Below are 20,190 nucleotides of genomic sequence, written 5' to 3'. Positions count from 1 at the left end.
TAAAAATCCTAAAAGATGATGCTGTTAAAGTGCTGCACTCAATATGCCAACAAATTTGGAACACTCAACAGTGGCCACAAGACTGGAAAAGGTCAGTTTACATTCCAATTCCAAAGAAGGGCAACGCCACAGAGTGTTCCAACTACCATACAATTGCGCTCATTTCACATGCCAGCAAGGTGATGCTCAAAATCCTACAAGCTAGGCTTCAGCAGTATGCGAACCGAGAACTACCGGAAGTACAAGCTGGGTTTCGAAGAGGCAGAGGAACTAGAGATCAAATCACCAACATTCGCTGGATCATGGAGAAAGCAAGAGAATTCCAGAAAAACGTCTATTTCTGCTTCATTGACTACGCTAAAGCCTTCGATTGTATGGATCACAACAAACTGTGGCAAATTCTGAAAGAGATGGGAGTACCAGACCACCTTACCTGTCTCCTGAGAAACCTGTACGAAGGTCAAGAAGCAACAGTAAGAACCGGACGTGAAACAACCAATTGGTTCAAAATTGGGAAAGGAGTATGACAAGGCTATATATTGTCGCCCTGCTTATTTAACTTATATGCAGAGGACATCATGAGAAACGCCGGGTTGGATGAATCACAGGTCGGAATTAAGATTGCCGGGAGAATTATCCACAACCTCAGATACGCAGACGATACCACCCTGATGGCAGAAAGCGAAGAGGATCTAAACAGCCTCTTGTTGAGGGTGAAACAGGAGAGTGCAAAAGCTGGTTTGAAACTCAACATTAAAAAAACAAAGATCATGGCATCTGGCCCCATCACTTCCTGGCATATAGAAGGGGAAGAAATGGAAGCAGTGACAGATTTTATTTTCTTGGGCTCCAAGATCACCGCAGATGGTGACTGTAGCCATGAAATTAAAAGACGCCTGCTCCTTGGGAGGAAAGCTATGGCAAACCTAGACAGCATAGTAAGTGAAGGACGGGAATACCTGGTGTGCTATGGTCCATGGGGTCACGAAGAGTCGGACACGACTTAACGACTGAACAACAACAACAAGGGGTGTGTGTGTGTGTGTGTGTGTGTGTGTGACTGCTGTTTAAAAAACATTTTACATTGTTAAGTGTACTTAAAGTGCCTCAGGTGTACGCCTAAAATACATGATGTGTGATGAGGCTCCAAGTTCTGTTTTGTACGCTATGTGTGTTGTCCTTGAAAATTTTAAAAGATATGGATTAACCAAGGGCCTCCATGAGCCTGCACTGTTCTTTGAAAGAAACTAAGGGCACAATCCTATACATGTTTAGTTAGAATAAAGGCCGACAACTCCCAGCATGCCCTAGCCAGCCACCTGGGAGTTGTAGGATGTTTTTCTCTAAACATGCGTAAGATTTGCCCTAATTAGACTTCACTTAACTTCCCAAGTCTCAGAGAAGAGGCGGCGGGGGGGAGGTCAAGTTTTCCTTCCACATTCTCACTCTAGTAGTTCTGTCTGGGATCTTTAGTTCATGTGTTCTGGGAGTACATGCTTCCATTCTCTCTTTCCAGTGTTACTTCCTTTGCAACGTGCTTTCTAGCTCCACAGACTCTTTACTGTTGCTATCATTAACTGCACAGAGCAAAGAGTTGTGTGGGCCAAGGAAACCAAGAACAGACAGGCTGCAACAAGAACTCACGAGGGAAGCATTTGTGGAATACAACATGGCACCCAGTGACAGGAGATTCCCTTGTCCCCATTCCAGAGCTGCCTCAAACTGATTCATGACATCTGGCGATAAAATGGCAGAAAACCAAAATGCAAGTGGAAAGGCAAGCATTCAGCAAGCTCCCAGCAATGCAACTGTTTTATGGAGATATCCTCTCCTAATGTTTCTTCCAGTTTGTGTTTAAACAGAATGCAGCGAGTGCCAAAACTGAGTTTGGGACATTCCAACCCAGTAGCCCAGTGGGAATCTTTAACCAGCACATTGTTCCATGCCATGTCTGGAACCTAATTTTTAGCTAGACCTCAACAGACCTCAGTCCCAGAACCTGTTTTCAATGCCAGGGCAATGTCCTAGCACCTGTACAAAGGGATTTTCAATTCACTTGCACTGGTATTTTCTGTTAGACCATTTTTCAGGGACCTTCCAGAAGGTCCTGCCTCCTGATGTACAGAGATGGAGAGTAGAATCCATCTTTCGCAGAGGACAGGACACTTTCTGGCTGAACATATACAGCCTTGTGTTTATGTGGCCTAAATTGCTTTCACAACTCTGTCCAGAACTATGCTGCCAAAAGCATTTGCCCTTCTCATCGTTCAGGGGATGCCTTCCACAAATCCCTGTGGATTCTTCCTGTTGCTTTCTAATCCACCACAAACATCTACACTAGCCATGGGGAAGCTGGCCCCATGGGCCAGATATAGCCCATGGAGGTTCACCATCTAGCCCGCCAGCTTCTTCCCCAGGCCCCAGCCCCTCTCCCTAGGCTGAAGACCTTATCTCTGATCATCGGCTAATCAGAAGTAAGACCTCTTCCTTGCCCTGTGCTGAGAGAGGCTCTCTTTCCTAGACCTGAGCAGGGGAAGTCATGTGTATGAATTTGGGATGGGGGTGGAACTGTTCAGTTCACATTTTAATGCAAACTTATCTAATTTCGCACTTTCACACTAATATGTGAACCAAAACTTACATCATCATTCAAAATTCGCACTTCTCCACATTTTGCAATGACGTTCTCTGACCAAAATATGTGTACAAAAATATGTATATTAAGGAAAGGTGCACACAAAACCATTTATATTAGTGAAAATAAAATTCAAGCATACATTATATTAGGAAAACTGTTTGCAAAAAATTGGTCTAATTAGGCAAAATTGCATACAATAAAAGCATGTATTAGGAGAAATGCAATAAGGGAGTATGGCAGACTTACCCAACTATTAATTCCCATGGGGTGGAAGGGACTATACTAAATCCTGATCTGACTGTTCCATACTGTAGTATTTTTGCAGGTATTGCCAGATCTTCCTGAAAATGTTCTATATTTTTAGAGCTAACTGGGTATCACCCTATTCAGCATTTGAACAGAAGACCACCTAGGAGCCCCATATAAACCATTGTGAGCTTCCTGAATAGTGGAATATAATACATACTTTAAATTCTGTTAATCTTTGCATTATTAGGATGAAAGTGTGAGAGCACAACCAGCCCTACATTGTCTTTAGATTTTTAAAAATGAATTCTGCTAAATTTTATTTTGGCTGTAACAGCAAGTACAGCCCAGAGTGTACATTCAAAACATCATTTTACCTGTGTCTCTGGCAGCCGTGTCCCTCATGCTCTGGGAGGCAGTTGCTTGGACTGGAAGGTTCTAATGGCAAATGTGTCCGTAATGCCACTGCAGAGATGCCCACAGAGAGGGAGGAGAAGTTGAACAAGGCAGAGGTGATTTGGTAGAAGGCAACGTTTTCGGTTACGTTGATGATCAGTGGGTTCTGCTGACACGACAGCTCATACGTTGCTGAGGGTGATTAAGGAATAAAAAGAACTTTTGGTCCATGATGAAATCCCCTAAATTAGAGATGGCCTGCAGTTCTCCTCAGACTGCCTTGAGATTTTTCCAGGTTTCCCCACAAAAATGGAAAAAGTAAAAAAAAAGTTCCCATGCCAATCTGAGGGCTTGCAGACATGTGGCCCTCTGACTCTCTCTCTCTCACACATACACACACACACACCAAACTCCTCCCCACTTCCTTTCCTTTAATTAAGAGCAGTGGCAAAGGCAGGTGGGAAGGAGAGTGCAGGAGAAGGTTTGCTCCCCTCACACCTTCATTGCTGCTCCCACCACCACCACTGAGTTACGGGAAGAGCGGGAAGTGTGTTTAGGGGATGGCAGGTATGGCTCTGGGAGATCAGCGATCACAGCAAATTTGGGTAAGAGGGAAGTCAGGGATTATTCTCTGACTTGGATTAAAATCTGAGCTGAAGGATAATTTGGGGTTCCTTGTAAAGTTTGCCTCAGTTTTGAAGTGTGTTTTAATGAGGCTTGAAAGGTTGTTTTCAATCTTGGCACAGAAAGAACTTTGCTGGCATTTCTATTCTAAGTTCACACCGACAGCTGTTTCTTAGGAAGCAATGGCTTTTGAACTGTCTTCCAGAGAATCCATGAGGCTCTTCACAAGCTTTTCAGGGGGTTCTCAATGAGAAGATAAACTTCCCTAAAAAACAGCATGTCTACCACCACCATTCTTCCCCTGCAACATACAGCTGCTGGAGAGGGTTTGGTGTGTTCTACAGCACACACTGCCAATAGTAAGGCCCAAAGGTTCAGGCTAGTGTCCTATAAAAAGTTAATGTGTCTTCTAGAATGTACCCCAGAACCCACTGCAAGGAAAGATGGGTTGGAGGGCACATATTCACAGGTTCCTCAGCAGACAAATTGATGTGAAAAGAATTCTGCAAAGGTACCAAGTCTGAAAGCCACTGCTCTGAAGGAATGCAACAGACTATCAAGGCATCAGTAAGAAATCTGTTCTTTGTGGAAATATTTCTGCTCTCAGCTATGAAGCAACAGGCACACATTGCTGGGCTATGCCATCTCAGACTGCAGGTAAGGGATTAAATATTTGAATGCTCCTCCACAAAAAAGACTCCATAAACATACAAGGATAGCTTGTCATGGAGTAGATTCTAGGCTAGAATTTCCCCAACATGCTACTTTTGTATGTTCAAGGGTTTTTTCTTTGGTGGGGAGGGGGACATCCAAACTTTCAAACCATCATCTGTAGAATGACATGATACAGCCCATCAATGGACACATCATTAGGTGCTTCTGCTTACATGGCCTTGATCACTGGACTAACACCAATAGGTTTGATTCCTACAGTGTTATACGCACATATTTCTTTGCCCCCACCCTGATGTTGTCTCTGATCAAACAGGTTTTGCGGGTCATATGCAAAACACTGCAAAACATGTTTACCAGAGGCAAAAACAGAATAAGTGTACACCCCTGAAGCTGTAGTCAGCCTTACCAAATGACCTGCAGCTCTCTGAGAAAAAAGACACAAAGAAAATGTATGTCTCCAGCCTGCTGCATTGGGCTCATCTTGTTCCTTACAAGAAGTAAATGGCAAAGAAAGGAAAGGAAATATTGCCTGTGTGAAAATGCACCATCACCTGGGCACTCACCAAGAAAGTGGCTGTTCCCACTGATGTCACCCAGCTGAACGGTCACAGTAGGCTTGGGGTGGTCACTGGTGGATGTCCCAGCAGATGCCAGGAAGACAAAGAGTGAGGTAGCCATGCTGGGTCTGTTGAAGTGCACCTAGGCTCCAGGATACAGCAAAGGTTGGGTATGTTAGGGCATGTGCAAAGAAACAGGCGCATAAGATGGTTAAGCAGAAACTCTCCTCCAGCCCATTCCCTGCCCCTGTTCAGACTGCCTAGCAACCCTGGGATTCTTCTACTTTCCCCTGAAGTTCGGTTTATTTTCTTTGGATTGTTCTTCTATATTACTTCTTGAGCTGGGCAGACATTCCTGCTGTGGAGAACTTTGTTCATTCGTTGCTACTGCTTAGCAGCCATTTTTTTCCTTTGGTTCATCCTAAGAAAGTCCAACCCCTAAGGGACCACATACAGCATAATGCAATGTAGCCATTCAGATATTTAAGCTATGTGATGGCTTCACTATGGGTCAGTGAAGCCCATTAGAAAGAGGAGTGTGCAGTACTTCCTGTACTGGTATATGGGTGATACTCATGCCTCTCCCCACTCCTCTGCACAGGAGTACTGCTGCACTGGGTGCAATGCTTTGGGATCAACCATTCCTAATAAAGCAAGGCCCTCCTGAGCCTCATGTACAGTTATCCACCACCACACACCTCTCCAGGCTCCAGTGTACAGACTATGCCCAGTGTATCCTGCATGCCAAGGTGCGTGGAGAAAAGGGAACCACTGGATAACCTCAGGAGGACCTTGTGTTACTGAAAATGGCCAGATGCACAGTATTGCCTGGGAAGCACCCACCACCCTCGGTAATTTTCTGTTTTTACCCCAAGGTAATTTTCAGGGCCTTGGGTCAGTGGAAGAGGGAGGTGGAGGAAGACTGCTCTTTGTGAGCATCCTTCAGCTTTTTGCAAGCATTCCAGACCAAGCACTTGCAAAAAGATCTAGCCTTTGCGAGTTTTGACCTGGAGAGCTTGCAAAGCTTGACTTCTTTCAGGTAGGGATGCCTGAGGAATTCTTTCCATCTGCATTTTGAAGCAAACCAACGTGATCAACAGTTCCCAGACTAATGTGCAGATCAGAATGTACTGGACTCCAGATTTCACACTTTGCCAAACACAAATACTTACAGTGTTACGAGGTACTCCAAGAGCTGCCTTTAAGGGTTTTCATTTAAAAAAACAGGTATTAGCTGTTTCCAAGTGGCTAGGAAGCCTGGCTGCTGCCTCCCTCATGCCCCTAGAAGCAACAGAACATGACGTTCCACCCCTTCCGGGGACATTGCACAGGAAAAGAGAGAGCTGGAGCAGCCATCTCTCTTTCTGAGCAATGTCCTTGGGGAGAAACACCATGTCATCACATCCCATGGCTCTCAAGGGCATTTGTAGCCCCATTTTGAATGTGTGCATGGCAGTCTAGGAGGCAACCTGGAGTGGCTATTAGCTGTTATTGTTTTTTAAAGATGGAAAACTCTGAAAGGAGCCTTTGGACCACGTCATAGCACTGCAAGTTTTGAATATAAATTCAAATTTTAGTGCAGATTGTTTTTTTTTAATATGGAAATGGAACAGGATGCAATGGACTTCGGACAGAGCAGTGATGAGCAAAAGTGACATGGACCAGAAGTGGGCTGATCCATCTCTATGTTCAGGGAAGTAACAGGATGTTCACGCATCATCAGAACTGCAGGATTCTGCAAAAATGGGATTGTTCAAAGGTTCTCAGCTGAGCAGGTCCATGGTACCCTAAACATTCTTGAATACAACAGCAAACTACAGGTTGATCAAACCACTGAAGTAATTCATTAAGCTGCATACATAAGGGAAGGAGGAAATGTGCAAGCATAGGGCTCATTTCCAATCCTTCAAACCACTATTTAGAGGATTATCTGAATACAGCCAACCTCTGTCTTCTCTATCAAATCTGGGGGATGTTCTTCCAAATGCAGCATTATAACCCTCAAACATTTTTTATTTACCCAGGCATTTTAGTAGTGTTTACTGATTTATACCCCCTTCATGGATCACTGCCTTGTTGTGGCGAAGGGGCTTGCGTTACTCAGTGAAGCCATAAGCTATGCCGTGCAGGGCCACCCAAGACGGACAGGTCATGGCAGAGAGTTCTGACAAAATGTGGTCCACTGGAGAAGGAAATGGCAACCCACTCCAGTATTCTTGCCAAGAAAACCCCATGGAACGTATCACAAGGCTAAAAGATATGACGCCGGAAGATGAGCCCCTCAGGTCGGAAGGTGTCCAATATGCTACTGGGAAAGAGCAGAGGGTATTTCCAAGTAGCACCAGAAAGAGTGAAGCGGCTGGGCCAAACCCGAAAGGACACTCAGCTGTCCATGGGGTCACGAAGAGTCGGACACGACTGAACGACTGAACAACAACAACAACTGATTTATACCACTATTGTATCTATGTCTACTCAGAAGTAAGTTCTACTGACTTTAATTGGACTTACTCCTAGGTCCTAAATGCACATACTAGGGAGTAAGCCACATTGAGCTCAATGGGACTTATTCTGAGTAAACATTCATACGACTGCACTGTTAAACAAGTTTTAGTCTGTTTTGAAGTTGTTTTGAAGTTTTTCCCCCATTTTTTGTATTTGTTCCATGCTGTATTTCCTTGAAACCTGATATGAGGAAGGGTTATATGAAAGGTTTTTAATGAATAAAATAAAAGGGGGGGAGACAGACAGTTTTATTACTTGGCTGTAAATAATGTTATGGATGGAAAATAATAAAGTATGCAAGTAGTGCCAGAGATGAGTTTTCAATATAAACATCCATGGGTGAAGGGAATTGACCACGAAATAAATAAAATATGAAATAAAACTGGAATGCATTTTGATCTTTGGTGAAGGGTGGGAAGTGAACATCCCTCAAGTGCTGTAGAAAGGAAGCATTCTCCTTTGTTATGTAGCTAAGTAACGAACGCAGGGAAGCTACCAACATTCACTACCGGAACCAGCAGGAAAGCTCGAAAGAGTAGCGCATGGGGAGAGAGGCTAGCCAAGACACAAGATGTGGTGATAGCTAGCAGTTTGCATTGCTTTTTTTAAAGGATTAGAAAACTCATAGAAGAATGGATTTATCAAGGACTCTTAGCTAGGGAAACTGAATAGAAAGGCTGTTTGCTTACCTGAAACTTACGTTCTTCAAGTGGTCAACTGTGCAGTCACATAATTGGGTTCTGCACTTGCGCAGAGTAGCTCTAGACCCTTTTGGAGCCTCTCACCCTGGGCAGAGAGAGCAGGCCCAAGGGCATGGGGAGAGTGCCTTCCCACTCAGTTCCTTCGACCCAGTTTCAAAAATTTCAGAGATACAGCAATAGCAGAGAAGGAGAGTGGATTGTGTATGTGCTTGCATAAATGACCTCTTAAAGAACATCAGTTACAGGTACGGCACTTGTGGTCTCCTTCATGGTCTCTGCACCGTGCCATAATTGGATGACTGGCAAGCTAACGTACCCTGAGGTGGGAGATCTCAATGAAAGGAACACTGAGAAGAGGAACAGCTCTTCCAAAAACGGCATCAGTAGAAGCATTCACAGAGGACATGGTGCTCAATGAATACAGATAGAGTAGCCCACACAGAACCCATGTAGAGTTTAGGCAGAGATGCTCCGAGAAAGAAGCCTGAAGATATATCATCTCCTTGAGTTGAATGACCCTTGATGCTCATAGCTAGAGGTTGGTTTGCCAATGGGTAATGCGGAGCAATAGCAGAAATCACCCAGTGAGAAGGCCTTTGTGAACAGAGAGGTTTGCCTTGATGGAGAGGACATATTTTGAGCTTTAAGAATTCTATAGTTCTAGCAAGGCAGAAAGCTAGAGCCCTAAAGATGTCTAGAGCCCTAAGAGGGCATTCATCATTTGAAGGCTCTGGAAAAAAGACAGGGAGTTTTCTATCCTAGCTTACATGACACTGGGGAATATCCTAAGGGAGGAGGCTAATGTCAGGGCAGGGAGCCACTTTATCTTTGTCCATTTGCAAAAAGGATGGATCACAACACAGGGCTGATCATTTGCTCTGTATGGTGGAGGTGATAGCCATCAGAAATGCTGTTTTGTAAGAAAAAAAACTCAGGTCACAAGTAGCCCAGCAGCTCCAAAGACCTGGCCATGAGATGAGACAGGACTAAAGGCAGGCTGCAAGCTTAGACTGGAGCCTTAACTGATACAGACAGACAGACAAACCCTTTCCAGGAAAGTTTAATGGGGGGTGGGGGGGAATATGAGGGAAAATATCACCCCCACCAGAAAATGATTAGGTGATTTGTATATGTGCATACACACACACACACACACACACACTTTATGTAGGTCATCTTGGACATTAGTTTAATAGAAAGGTGTGATATACATTTTAAATAAATAATGCAGGAGGAATCCCATCCATTTTCTCAAGAACATGTCCCAGAGAGAGACCAGTTGTCTAAGGGACTTGCTGGATTAGTCCAAGCATCCATCTCACCCACCATCCTGTTTCCAGCAAGTAGCCAGACTAGGGATGGCAGAGAATTCCACCACGGATTCCAGTAAGGCCGGATTCTTTAGAATCTGGCCCCCCAGAATCCGTGGCGGAATGGCCTCCTGCCCCCCCACCCCCCCGCAGAATCCCCCCGGGATGGCACTTACCTGGGGCAGATGTGGCGGAGGCGGTGGTCCCGCCGGCGGCGGCAGCTCCATCAGCTGGTCTCCTGGCCGGCCACAGCCGGGCCGCTGCCGCCACCACTGCCATCCTTGCAGCCGTGATAGGCTACATAAGAATTTACATAACCTATCATGGCCAACCCCCCCCAAAAAAACCCAGCGTACGCAAATGGCGGTGGCTACGGTGGCTGCCATTTGTGTTCCCTATTTTTCGCCGATTTATCTAACCAGATATTTACGTAAGATAAAACGGCAAAAAAAAGGGGAACACAAATAGCGTAGTGGACGCTATTTGCGTTCCTTTATTTTTCGCCGTTCTAGCCTACGTAAATATTTACGTAGGCTAGAACGGCGAAAAATAAAGGAACGCATATAGCGTCCACTACGCTATTTGCGTTCCCCTTTTTTTCGCCCTTTTATCTTACGTAAATATTTAAGTAAGATAAATCGGCAAAAAATAGGGAACGCAAATGGCAGCCGCCGTAGCCACCGCCATTTGCATACGCCGGGTTTTTTTGTTTTGCCCAGCCGTGATAGTCTACGTAAAGATTCACGTAGCCTATCATGGCTGCCTGGCTGGACACAAATGGCGGCCGCTACGGCGACCACCATTTGCGTCCGCAACAGCCAGTCTGCGTCTGGAAATCCGGCTGCGGACGGCCCTGGCCGGCTGCTCCGCGGAGCTGCCACGGAGCAGAGCCAGCCGTCGAGGATTCCAAGGGGGAGGACTGGATCGCCTCCCCCCCATCGAGGATTCCGGGGGAAGGGATGAAGCACCCCCACCACCACGAACAGAATCGGCAAAAAGGTAAGTGACTTTCGTACATCCCTAAGCCAGACAGATGCTTCCAAGAACCCCACAAACAAGGCAATGAATTCAGCATCCCCCCCCCCCACTGTTTGTCCCCCAGCAACTATCTATTCAGAAGTGCACTTCCTCTAAATGTCAAGGTTCCATTTTGGCTACTAGTCACTGACAGACCTATCCTGCTCCTCCATGAATTTGTTTAATCCCCCTTTAATGCAATCTCAGCCTGTGGCCATCACTTTCTGGTGATGTTATCTGTTGTATAAAGACTTCCTTTGACCTGTCCTGGATCTACTGTCCATCAACTTCACAGAGTGACCTCAACTTCTAGTATTATGAGCTCTCCCTATCCACTTTCTCCACACACTATGAATAATTGTATAAACCTCTATCAGGTCTCCTCTTACTTGTCTTTTTTTGTATACTAAAAAGGTCCATATCCATTAGCTTTTCTTTATAAGGAAGGTAATCCACCCATTTGATCATTTTCACTGCCCATTTCTGGACATTTTCCAGCTTTATGATTTATTTATTTTTTTAAGATGGGGCAACCAGAATTGTAAACATCAGTCCATATGCAGCTACACCATAGATGTATATAAGAACAATGCAATATTGGCCATTTATTTTCAATCCCTTTGCTAATAGCCCCTAACATGGAGGGGGGTTTATTCTTTTTCACTGCCACTGCACACGGAGTTGATCTTTTCATTCAGCTATTCACCTCAACTTCAAGATCTTTTTCCTCATTAGTCACTGTGACTACAGACCCCAACAGTGTATATGTGAAGTTAGGGTGGGGTTGCCCAAAATATTTATCACCTTACCCTTCCTTACAGTGACTCTCATTTGCCATTTTTGACCCAGTTTGGAGAGATCTCTTTGGAGCTCTTTGCAGTATACTTGGGTTTCTACCTGAATAATTCAGTGTCAATAATTTGGTACCTGTCCTGGAACAAAACGTCTTGCACCTGGTGTTGAAGGAAGTTGCAAAAAAGCCCATCTGAAGCATTCCTCTTGCTTAGAAGTGATTCTGGACACAGCAATCTCATAAAGGCCTATATTTTTTATCTTCTTAGGGCTCTTAAACACTGAGCTTTTATCCTGCGATTTGAGATTGCTCCTTCATGGAAGTTTCCGGGCTCTTCACATGACACTGTGATCATTCAAGGCATCTCCTGCACTAAATGCCCTTTCTTCAGTTTTTAAATAGATCACAGATAATGAGCTACCAAATTACCCCAGTGTGTTCCACTTCAGTTTCCTCCATGAAAAGAGGAAAGCGGCAAGAAGAGGAGCAAGATCAGTGAAAGATAATGGAAGACTCCAATACAGGGAGAAGTAGGGGGAAGGCGGTAGGGGGAAAGGAAGCAGATGAAAAAGGTAGTTGTTGTGATCCTGCATTTCAAACAGAAGCAGAAAGCCCCATTTTAAATGCAGGATTTTATGCTGGTGTAGAGATGCCCTTAGTCTGCTCAAAGAGTCTGCTAAATAATTGACAGAACCAGTGATATGGAGAGGTACTCAGATGATACAATAGGAAAAGTTCATGACCTGTATACACAAAATCCTGAAAGCTATGCCACCCAGTCTGGCTACATGGTATTTGCTAGTAATAATGGTCTGTTGCTGCCATTTATTGTGTTGTACTTCAAGGAGGTAGGAAGGACACTAGTGCTCCAGAGATCACTGCCAGTTCCAGAGAATTGGGGGGGGGGATCTATTCCAGGGCCATCAGTGGTCCACTGATGATGTGGCCCAAGCAAAGAGCTCCCTATCTCCATATTAATGCATCTGTAATAACCATAATGATTGGAGGGGGTGGGGGGTCAACAGATCAAATAGGCTCCCTGGAGTACACTGGTTTGATTGTTCACCAATATAAGGAATAGAGTCCCTCACAGAGTTTACTTTATTTTTGAACATTTATATCCCACCTTTCCACACAAGGCCCCCCAAGGCAGTTTAAAAAGAAACACAACAAATTAACAAAAACAATTAATAAACTAAAAGTAATTAAAACTGAAACCAAGTGCTTCAACAGATTAACAATAAAAACCTAAACACAAACTAAGTTTCACTAAAAAGTGAATAAAACAAACATTCAGTTGGTTAAGTTAGCAAGTAATGAGGGCACCAGGGGAACATGTCTGAGGTAGGCATAAAGTTGGGGCACCATTTCTGAGAGGACTCCGGATGCTTCCAGACAGAGGACTCCTAGTGCTACCAGTTGAAAAGGCATTGTGCAGCTATTCAGGAATTTTCTCCTTACTGGATTTTCCATGGTAAGAAAAAAAGACAAGTGGTGGGAAAACATGGGAAGGTTACAAGTGGAAGATGCCGTCATTTGGAACCCCTATAAAATTCAGTGAATAAGGCAGGTTGATGGTGCAATAAACCCTTTTCCTGGAAGCACCCCCTGTCACCTAACCTCTGAAGGTGGAGACACCTGGGCAAGTTTGTACACGAGAAGGTGATTTTTCAAAGATTTTTCTCAGGTTCTTTAAGGCTTCATATGTAAAGAAACCCGAGACACTTTGAAGTGCATCTGATAATGAACTAGAAACCAGTGAAGACGGTTTAAGACTGGTACAATCTGTTCATTGTAGTAAGACCCAGTTAATATGCTGGCTGCCATGTTCTGAGCCAACTGAAGTTTCTGAATGCTTTTCATAGGAGCCTTCATACAATGCATTGCAGTGGTCTAACCTGGATGTTACTAAGCCAAGGATAACTGTGGCAAGATCATGTTTATCCAGAAGCACACTGACAGTATCCCCAGGCTGCAATAACTGAAACTCATCTGGAAAAATGACTAGAAGGGCCAAAGGGAACATCCTGTACTTATATTGCATCCTATACTGCATCCAAGTCATAGCTCAGTGCTTAGGAGTTCGTAGTCCTGAAGGTTCAATATTATCACCCTGGGGGCCAGCATGAAACAAACCTCTTGTTACTTGAAACAGCTTCACTGGATGGCATTTGTGTAGACACAATTGTGGTGGTGAAATAAGCTTTCTTTTCTGCCATCACCAACACAGAGTAGGCCCTAAAAAGAGCTCTAGCATGCATTTCAGGAGCCACTTGTTTTTCTCCATTTGTGTTCCAGCCATTTTCCATGTCCTCTATCACACCACACTCCCTGGTATACAAGAGAGAAGAATTGCAGAAAAGGGCACCTTGGAGTGATTATGTCACCTGTCTGGGTTGCCTCCATATTCCAGGTATCAGCCAGGTATGTCAACCAGGAAACACCCCTAGGGCCATTTGGAAAAACTGAGCATCCTGTGCTGTCATGTCAATCCCCATGTGGCAAGAACTGAGAGAGGAACCAAGAGAGGCTCTTGGTTCAAGCCCCACCAATCATGTGGGAATTTGGAGCTGATGATGCTAGATCCAAACCTAGGTCCAAGATGCACACCTGAGAATTGCTACTGAAGAGGAAATCAGAAGTAAATATGGAGGGTCCTGCTCAGGCAAAGCATCTGTAGGATTTTTGAGAGAAGTTTATAGAGTTTCTCCAAGACTAGCAATCTTTGCACAGCACTAAAATCAAATCCTATAAGGGTTCATAAGCTCATCCCTACTTGCGAAAAATTGTACATACTATCTATCCCTTCCTCTCAATATGTCCTTGCTACTGTGGATGCCAAAAGCACTTACTTTCAGCCAAACTCTATCATCCAACAGCATTTTCTCTGTGTCTGTATCTTGAAGATCATGGTTCATACAAGGAAACCAAGCCATCTGAGGTTCATAGGCTGATGTATCCTGAGGATGAGGTTTGCACACCTGAAAAGGAGGGATTTCAATACAGGGGAGGGAAGTGATCAAAGTTGGGGGGGGGGGAATACATTTCAATCACATCAGAAACAAGGAAATCAGAAAGTCACAAGAAAAACTCAGCAAAAGACCTCTTATTTCTCCACCTCATTTCTAAGCATGGAAATGTGGGGGAAGGGGATCTCACCAAATATTCTCTAGGGCTGGGAATTCACCAATAATTTCAGAGAGTGTCTCACTAATATTTTTTGTAGCAACTGCCATTCTCTACCCCCTGCCCAAGAATGCCTGGGAACAACACTATGTCTAAAGCATTGTAGGGGATACAAAATAGCAGCTGATCCACCAACACAGGAGCTCTGCTGTTGCCTTCCTGCGGTGGGAGTAAAATAAAGTTTGACAGCAAAGAATAAGGGCTTTTTTAAAAGGAGTATAGAAGGAAATCCTTTCTGAGCCCACATCCAGCTCCCCAAGAACCCCCTTTGTGGGTTGTTACTGTCTGATTGCTATGGTTGCAACTAAATGGGGACCAGAGACCACCAAGAGAAGCCACTTGAACATACGAAGCTGCATTGTATTACTGGACTTTGGTTCATCAGTCTCTCTGTGGCCTAGTCCTCACTGAGATGGTATATCTGTGACTGGACTGTACCACTTTGGACTACAGAGGAGGGCTCACTTTATTGAATGCCCCTCCATACAAACAAAAACAAACCACAACAACCTGCAGAGAGAAAACTAACATACCAGGGAGAAGACTATGTTAGAACCTGGCTACCTGACATCTAGTTTTCTAGTTGGCAGGAGAGTTTTTTGTGCAAGAGCATTCAAGCATGTGAACCTCACCTGCAGTCTGAAATGGTATAGCCCATATACAGGTTTACCACCTCTGTGGGAACTAAGCCTAGGCCTCAGGTAATGTTCTTTTTCAGCCTTGCTACCTTAGATCCTTTCAGTGGAGATGCCAGGGAAAGGAATCGAGGTCTTGTGAGTGCAAATCATGTGCTCTTTTCAAGATAGAGAAGGGAAAGCTCTTCCTGGTTGCCAAGAAACAGATACTGAGGTAAAAGTGCAGGAGTGCCTGAAGCTAGGCCTCCCCACAGCCCTTGGTACTTATGGAGAAATACTCATAGAATGGCATATGTAAGGGTGGGGGGTAGAATTTCTCCACTGATTTTGCAAGCAGGATTTAATCCATCCCAGTTCAGAGCAGAATCAATAGCTGGCAGACTTGGGAAGATCACAGAGGTTCAGGACATATTCTTCTTCCAAAAATAATGCAAGGGTTTGTATATGAAATAATCTCCCCTCACCCTCACAAGAGGTTCTCCAGTCACCAGGGAAACTGGGCATGCCTTCTTGTCCTGGTGGGAGGCATAGGCGTCTGATGCCCACTGATCCATGTAGTCTTTGGGGGTGTAGAGACCACAATCCACAATGCTGCTGCTTTTCTCAAATGGCTCACAAATGCCATCATTATCATGGACGTAGCATAGGCTTGGTTCACCTGTAATGTTAAAAAAAAATAGAAAGCTAGGATGGTGAATATGGGATTTTTTTTTTGTGACACACTAAGAATCATATTCAGTACAAAAATAGACAAGACTCCTTAATAGTTTGGATCTGGCAATGGAACAATTCACTTATATGCATTTTCCTCCCCTCTTTCACTTATCTATAACTGGAATTATAGTCTGTTATAACTTTTTTTTTCCCCTTCATGGATCACTGCCTTGTTGTGGCGAAGGGGCTTGCATAACTCAGTGAAGCCATAAGCTATGCCATGCAGGGCCACGCAAGACGGACAGGTCATGGCAGAGAGTTCTGACAAAATGTGGTCCACTGGAGAAGGAAATGGCAACCCACTCCAGTATCCTTGCCAAGAAAACCCCATGGAATGTATCACAAAACGAAAAGAGATGACGCCGGAAAATGAGCCCCTCAGGTCGGAAGGTGTCCAATATACTACTGGGGAAGAGCAGAGGGTATTTCCAAGTAGCACCAGAAAGAGTGAAGCGGCTGGGCCAAAGCCGAAAGGACACTCAGCTGTGGATGTGTCTGGTGGTGAAAAGAAAATCCGATGCTGTAAAGAACAATATTGTTTAGGATCCTGGAATGTCAGATCAATGAATCAAGGGAAGCTGGAGGTGGTCAAACATGAGATGGCAAGATTGAACATCGACATCTTAGGAATCAGTGAACTAAAATGGACAAGCATGGGCGAATTTGATTCAGGTGACCATCATATCTACTACTGTGGGCAAGAATCCCTTAGAAGAAATGGAGTAGCACTCATAGTCAACAAAAGGGTGGGAAAAGCAGTACTGGGGTACAATCTTAAAAACAACAGAATGATCTCAGTACGAACCCAAGGCAAACCATTCAACATCACAGTAATTCAAGTCTATGCCCCAACCACTGAGGCCGAAGAAGCTGAGGTTGATCGGTTCTATGAAGACCCATAACACCTTCTAGAACTAACACCCAAAAAAGATGTCCTCTTCATCATAGGGGATTGGAATGCTAAAGGAGGAAGTCAAGAAATAACCGGGATCACAGGCAAGCATGGCCTTGGTGTACAAAATGAAGCAGGACAAAGGCTAATAGAGTTTTGCCAAGACAACACGCTGATCATAGCAAACACTCTTTTCCAACAGCACAAGAGGTGACTCTACACATGGACATCACCAGATGGTCAATATCGAAATCAGACTGATTATGTCCTTTGCAGCCAAAGATGGAGAAGCTCTATACAGTCAGTAAAAACAAGACCTGGAGCTGACTGTGGCTCAGATCATGAGCTGCTTCTTGCAAAATTTCAGCTTAAATTGAAGAACGTAGGGAAAACCACTAAACCATTCAGGTATGACCTAAATCATATCCCTGATGAATATACAGTGGAGGTGAGGAATAGTTTTCAGGGATTAGACCTGATAGACAGAGTACCTGAGGAACTATGGACGGAGGTCCGTAACATTGTTCAGGAGGCAGCAACGAAATCCATCCCAAAGAAAAAGAAATGCAAGAAAGCCAAGTGGCTGTCTGATGGGGCTTTACTGGTAGCTGAGGAAAGAAGGGAAGCGAAAAGCAAGGGAGAAAGGGGAAGATATACCCAACTGAATGCAGAGTTCCAGAGAATAGCAAGGAGAGACAAGAAGGCCTTCTTAAATGAACAATGCAAAGAAATTGAGGAAAGCAATAGAATGGGAAAGACTAGAGATCTCTTCAAGAAAATCGGAGATCTCAAGGGAACGTTTTGTGCAAAGACGGGCATGATAAAGGACAAAGAAGGGACCTAACAGAAGCAGATGAGATTAAGAAGAGGTGGAAAGAATACACAGAAGAACTATACAGGAAAGATCTGAATGTCCCTGATAGCCATGATAGTGCGGTCACGGAACTTGAGCCGGACATCCTCGAGAGTGAAGTCAAGTGGGCCTTAGGAAGCATTACTAACAACAAAGCTAGCGGAGATGACAGTATTCCAGCTGAGCTATTTAAAATCCTAAAAGATGATGCTGTTAAAGTGCTGCACTCAATATGCCAACAAATTTGGAACACTCAACAGTGGCCACAAGACTGGAAAAGGTCAGTTTACATTCCAATTCCAAAGAAGGGCAACGCCAAAGAGTGTTCAAACTACCGCACAATTGCGCTCATTTCACATGCCAGCAAGGTGATGCTCAAAATCCTACAAGCTAGGCTTCAGCAGTATGCGAACCGAGAACTACCGGAACTACAAGCTGGGTTTCGAAGAGGCAGAGGAACTAGAGATCAAATCGCCAACTTTCGCTGGATCATGGAGAAAGCAAGAGAATTCCAGAAAAATGTCTATTTCTGCTTCATTGACGACGCTAAAGCCTTTGATTGTGTGGATCACAACAAACTGTGGCAAATTCTTAAAGTGATGGGAGTACCAGACCACCTTACCTGTCCCCTGAGAAACCTGTACGAGGGTCAAGAAGCAACAGTAAGAACCGGACATGGAACAACCTATTGGTTCCAAATTGGGAAAGGAGTACGACAAGGCTGCATATTGTCACCCTGCTTATTTAACTTATATGAAGAGGACATGATGAGAAATGCCAGGTTGGATGAATCAGAGGTCGGAATTAAGATTGCTGGGAGAATTATCAACAACCTCAGATACACAGATGATACCACCCTAATGGCAGAAAGCGAAGAGGATCTCAAGAGCCTCTTGTTGAGGGTGAAACAGGAGAGCGCAAAAGCTGGTTTGAAACTCAACATTAAAAAAACGAAGATCATGGCATCTGGCCCCATCACTTCCTGGCATATGGAAGGGGAAGAAATGGAAGCAGTGACAGATTTTATTTTCTTGGGCTCCAAGATAACCGCAGACGGTGACTGTAGCCATGAAATTAAAAGACACTTGCTCCTTGGGAGGAAAGCTATGGCAAACCTAGACAGCATAGTCAGAAGCAGAGACATCACCTTGCCAACAAAGGTCCGTATAATCAAAGCTATGGTTTTCCCAGTAATACATACTATCTTATTTATTTATAAATATATTTATTTATAAATAAATAAGATAGTAGCAGTAGTAGTGGTGGTGGTGGGTGTAGTACCAGCTGCAGCAGGGAAAGTGTATGTGTGAGAGAGTTTGTGAACATATGTGAGGGAGCAAGAGGGAAGCTGGCTGCATCAACACAGTTCCCGCCTGCGAGCAGCTCTGGCCACACCCACTGGCATGCAGCCCCCAACCATCCACCCATCACTGCATGGGGCCCTCAGGGGCCAAAAGATTGCCTACTCCTGCCTTAGGCATACTATCCTGGACCTTTGATTGCTCCCTTTCTCCATTTGCCTCCACACCCTTTTTCTATTACTTCTTTTCTGATGAATATTGGTTTCCGTCCCCTCTCCCAGCCTTTTCTTCTCTTAATCTCTCAGAGCCAGCCTGTGGCTCTGGGCAGCTGAACCTGGAGTGTATGTTCTCCAGCCAAAGGCTTCCTGAGGCCAGCTGATGGGAGGTTTGAAGTCCTGGTATACCAAGGCCGATCCAGAGGCTTAACACTGCTTGCCAGCTGCAGGGACTGATTTTGCATCATTATTACCATCCATAACTGAAGAGAACTGTGAGGCCAAAACACATATAATTCCAGATAGCTCAAGTGGCGACGCCCAGCCTAATGGTACCTGATTCAAGTCCCTGACACACTTTTACTTTCTTCGCCTTTTCTCTTTAATTGTGTTATGTAATATTTTACATCCTTATAGCTCATTTCTCAGTGGGCACTTGTGGGTTAAGGTTAGTATGGATATTTAAATAAGGAGAAAAGCTTTGTTTGTTTGTTAGATGTTCAAAAACTTCTGTACACATTTTATGAAAACAATAAAATTGAAAACAAAACCAAAAAAACAAGAAGGGGATAGTCTGTACACATTCTGGTTGAAAACAATTCCAATCTGTTGCTTCACCATTGCCGATGATATTTCAAGTAAATAGTTAAGCACAAAGGGTGCGATCCAGAACCATTAACATATATTATTAATGAATTCCTATACAACTTTTCAGTATACAAAGTTATTTATAATAATATTTTTACTCACTGAAACCCATGAGTTATGAATTAAAGAGCAGCTTGGAGATACTACCTTCCCAAGGCCACCAAGAGAGCTCATGGCTGTGTACAGGATCTGAAGCCAGGAAGAGCCTGGTCCAAATCCAACACACTCTCCACTACTCCACACTGGACTGTTGCCACTGATTTTAACGGAATGTGGATTTCACC

General features: G+C 44.2%; 1 protein-coding gene across 1 annotated transcript in view; it reads right to left on the bottom strand.

Annotated features, from left to right (window-relative positions):
* The window catches only part of PAPPA2 (pappalysin 2), a 198,917-nt gene that overhangs the window by 94,609 nt on the left and 84,118 nt on the right, over positions 1-20,190 (bottom strand). Inside the window, exons 10-13 of the mRNA XM_084851216.1 lie at positions 15,748-15,941; positions 14,315-14,443; positions 5,143-5,278; positions 3,262-3,472 (exon numbers count right to left, since the gene is read on the bottom strand). Coding sequence (XP_084707342.1) covers positions 3,262-3,472; positions 5,143-5,278; positions 14,315-14,443; positions 15,748-15,941 — 670 coding nt within the window. The remainder of the gene's footprint in view (positions 1-3,261; positions 3,473-5,142; positions 5,279-14,314; positions 14,444-15,747; positions 15,942-20,190) is intronic.

The sequence above is a fragment of the Heloderma suspectum genome, chromosome 4 (assembly GCF_057233095.1).
Source record: "Heloderma suspectum isolate Gila_16-S chromosome 4, 16-S_ref, whole genome shotgun sequence".
NCBI lineage: Eukaryota > Metazoa > Chordata > Lepidosauria > Squamata > Helodermatidae > Heloderma > Heloderma suspectum.
The sequence above is the reverse complement of the archived record's forward strand: the minus strand, read 5'-3'. Positions and strand labels throughout refer to the sequence as shown.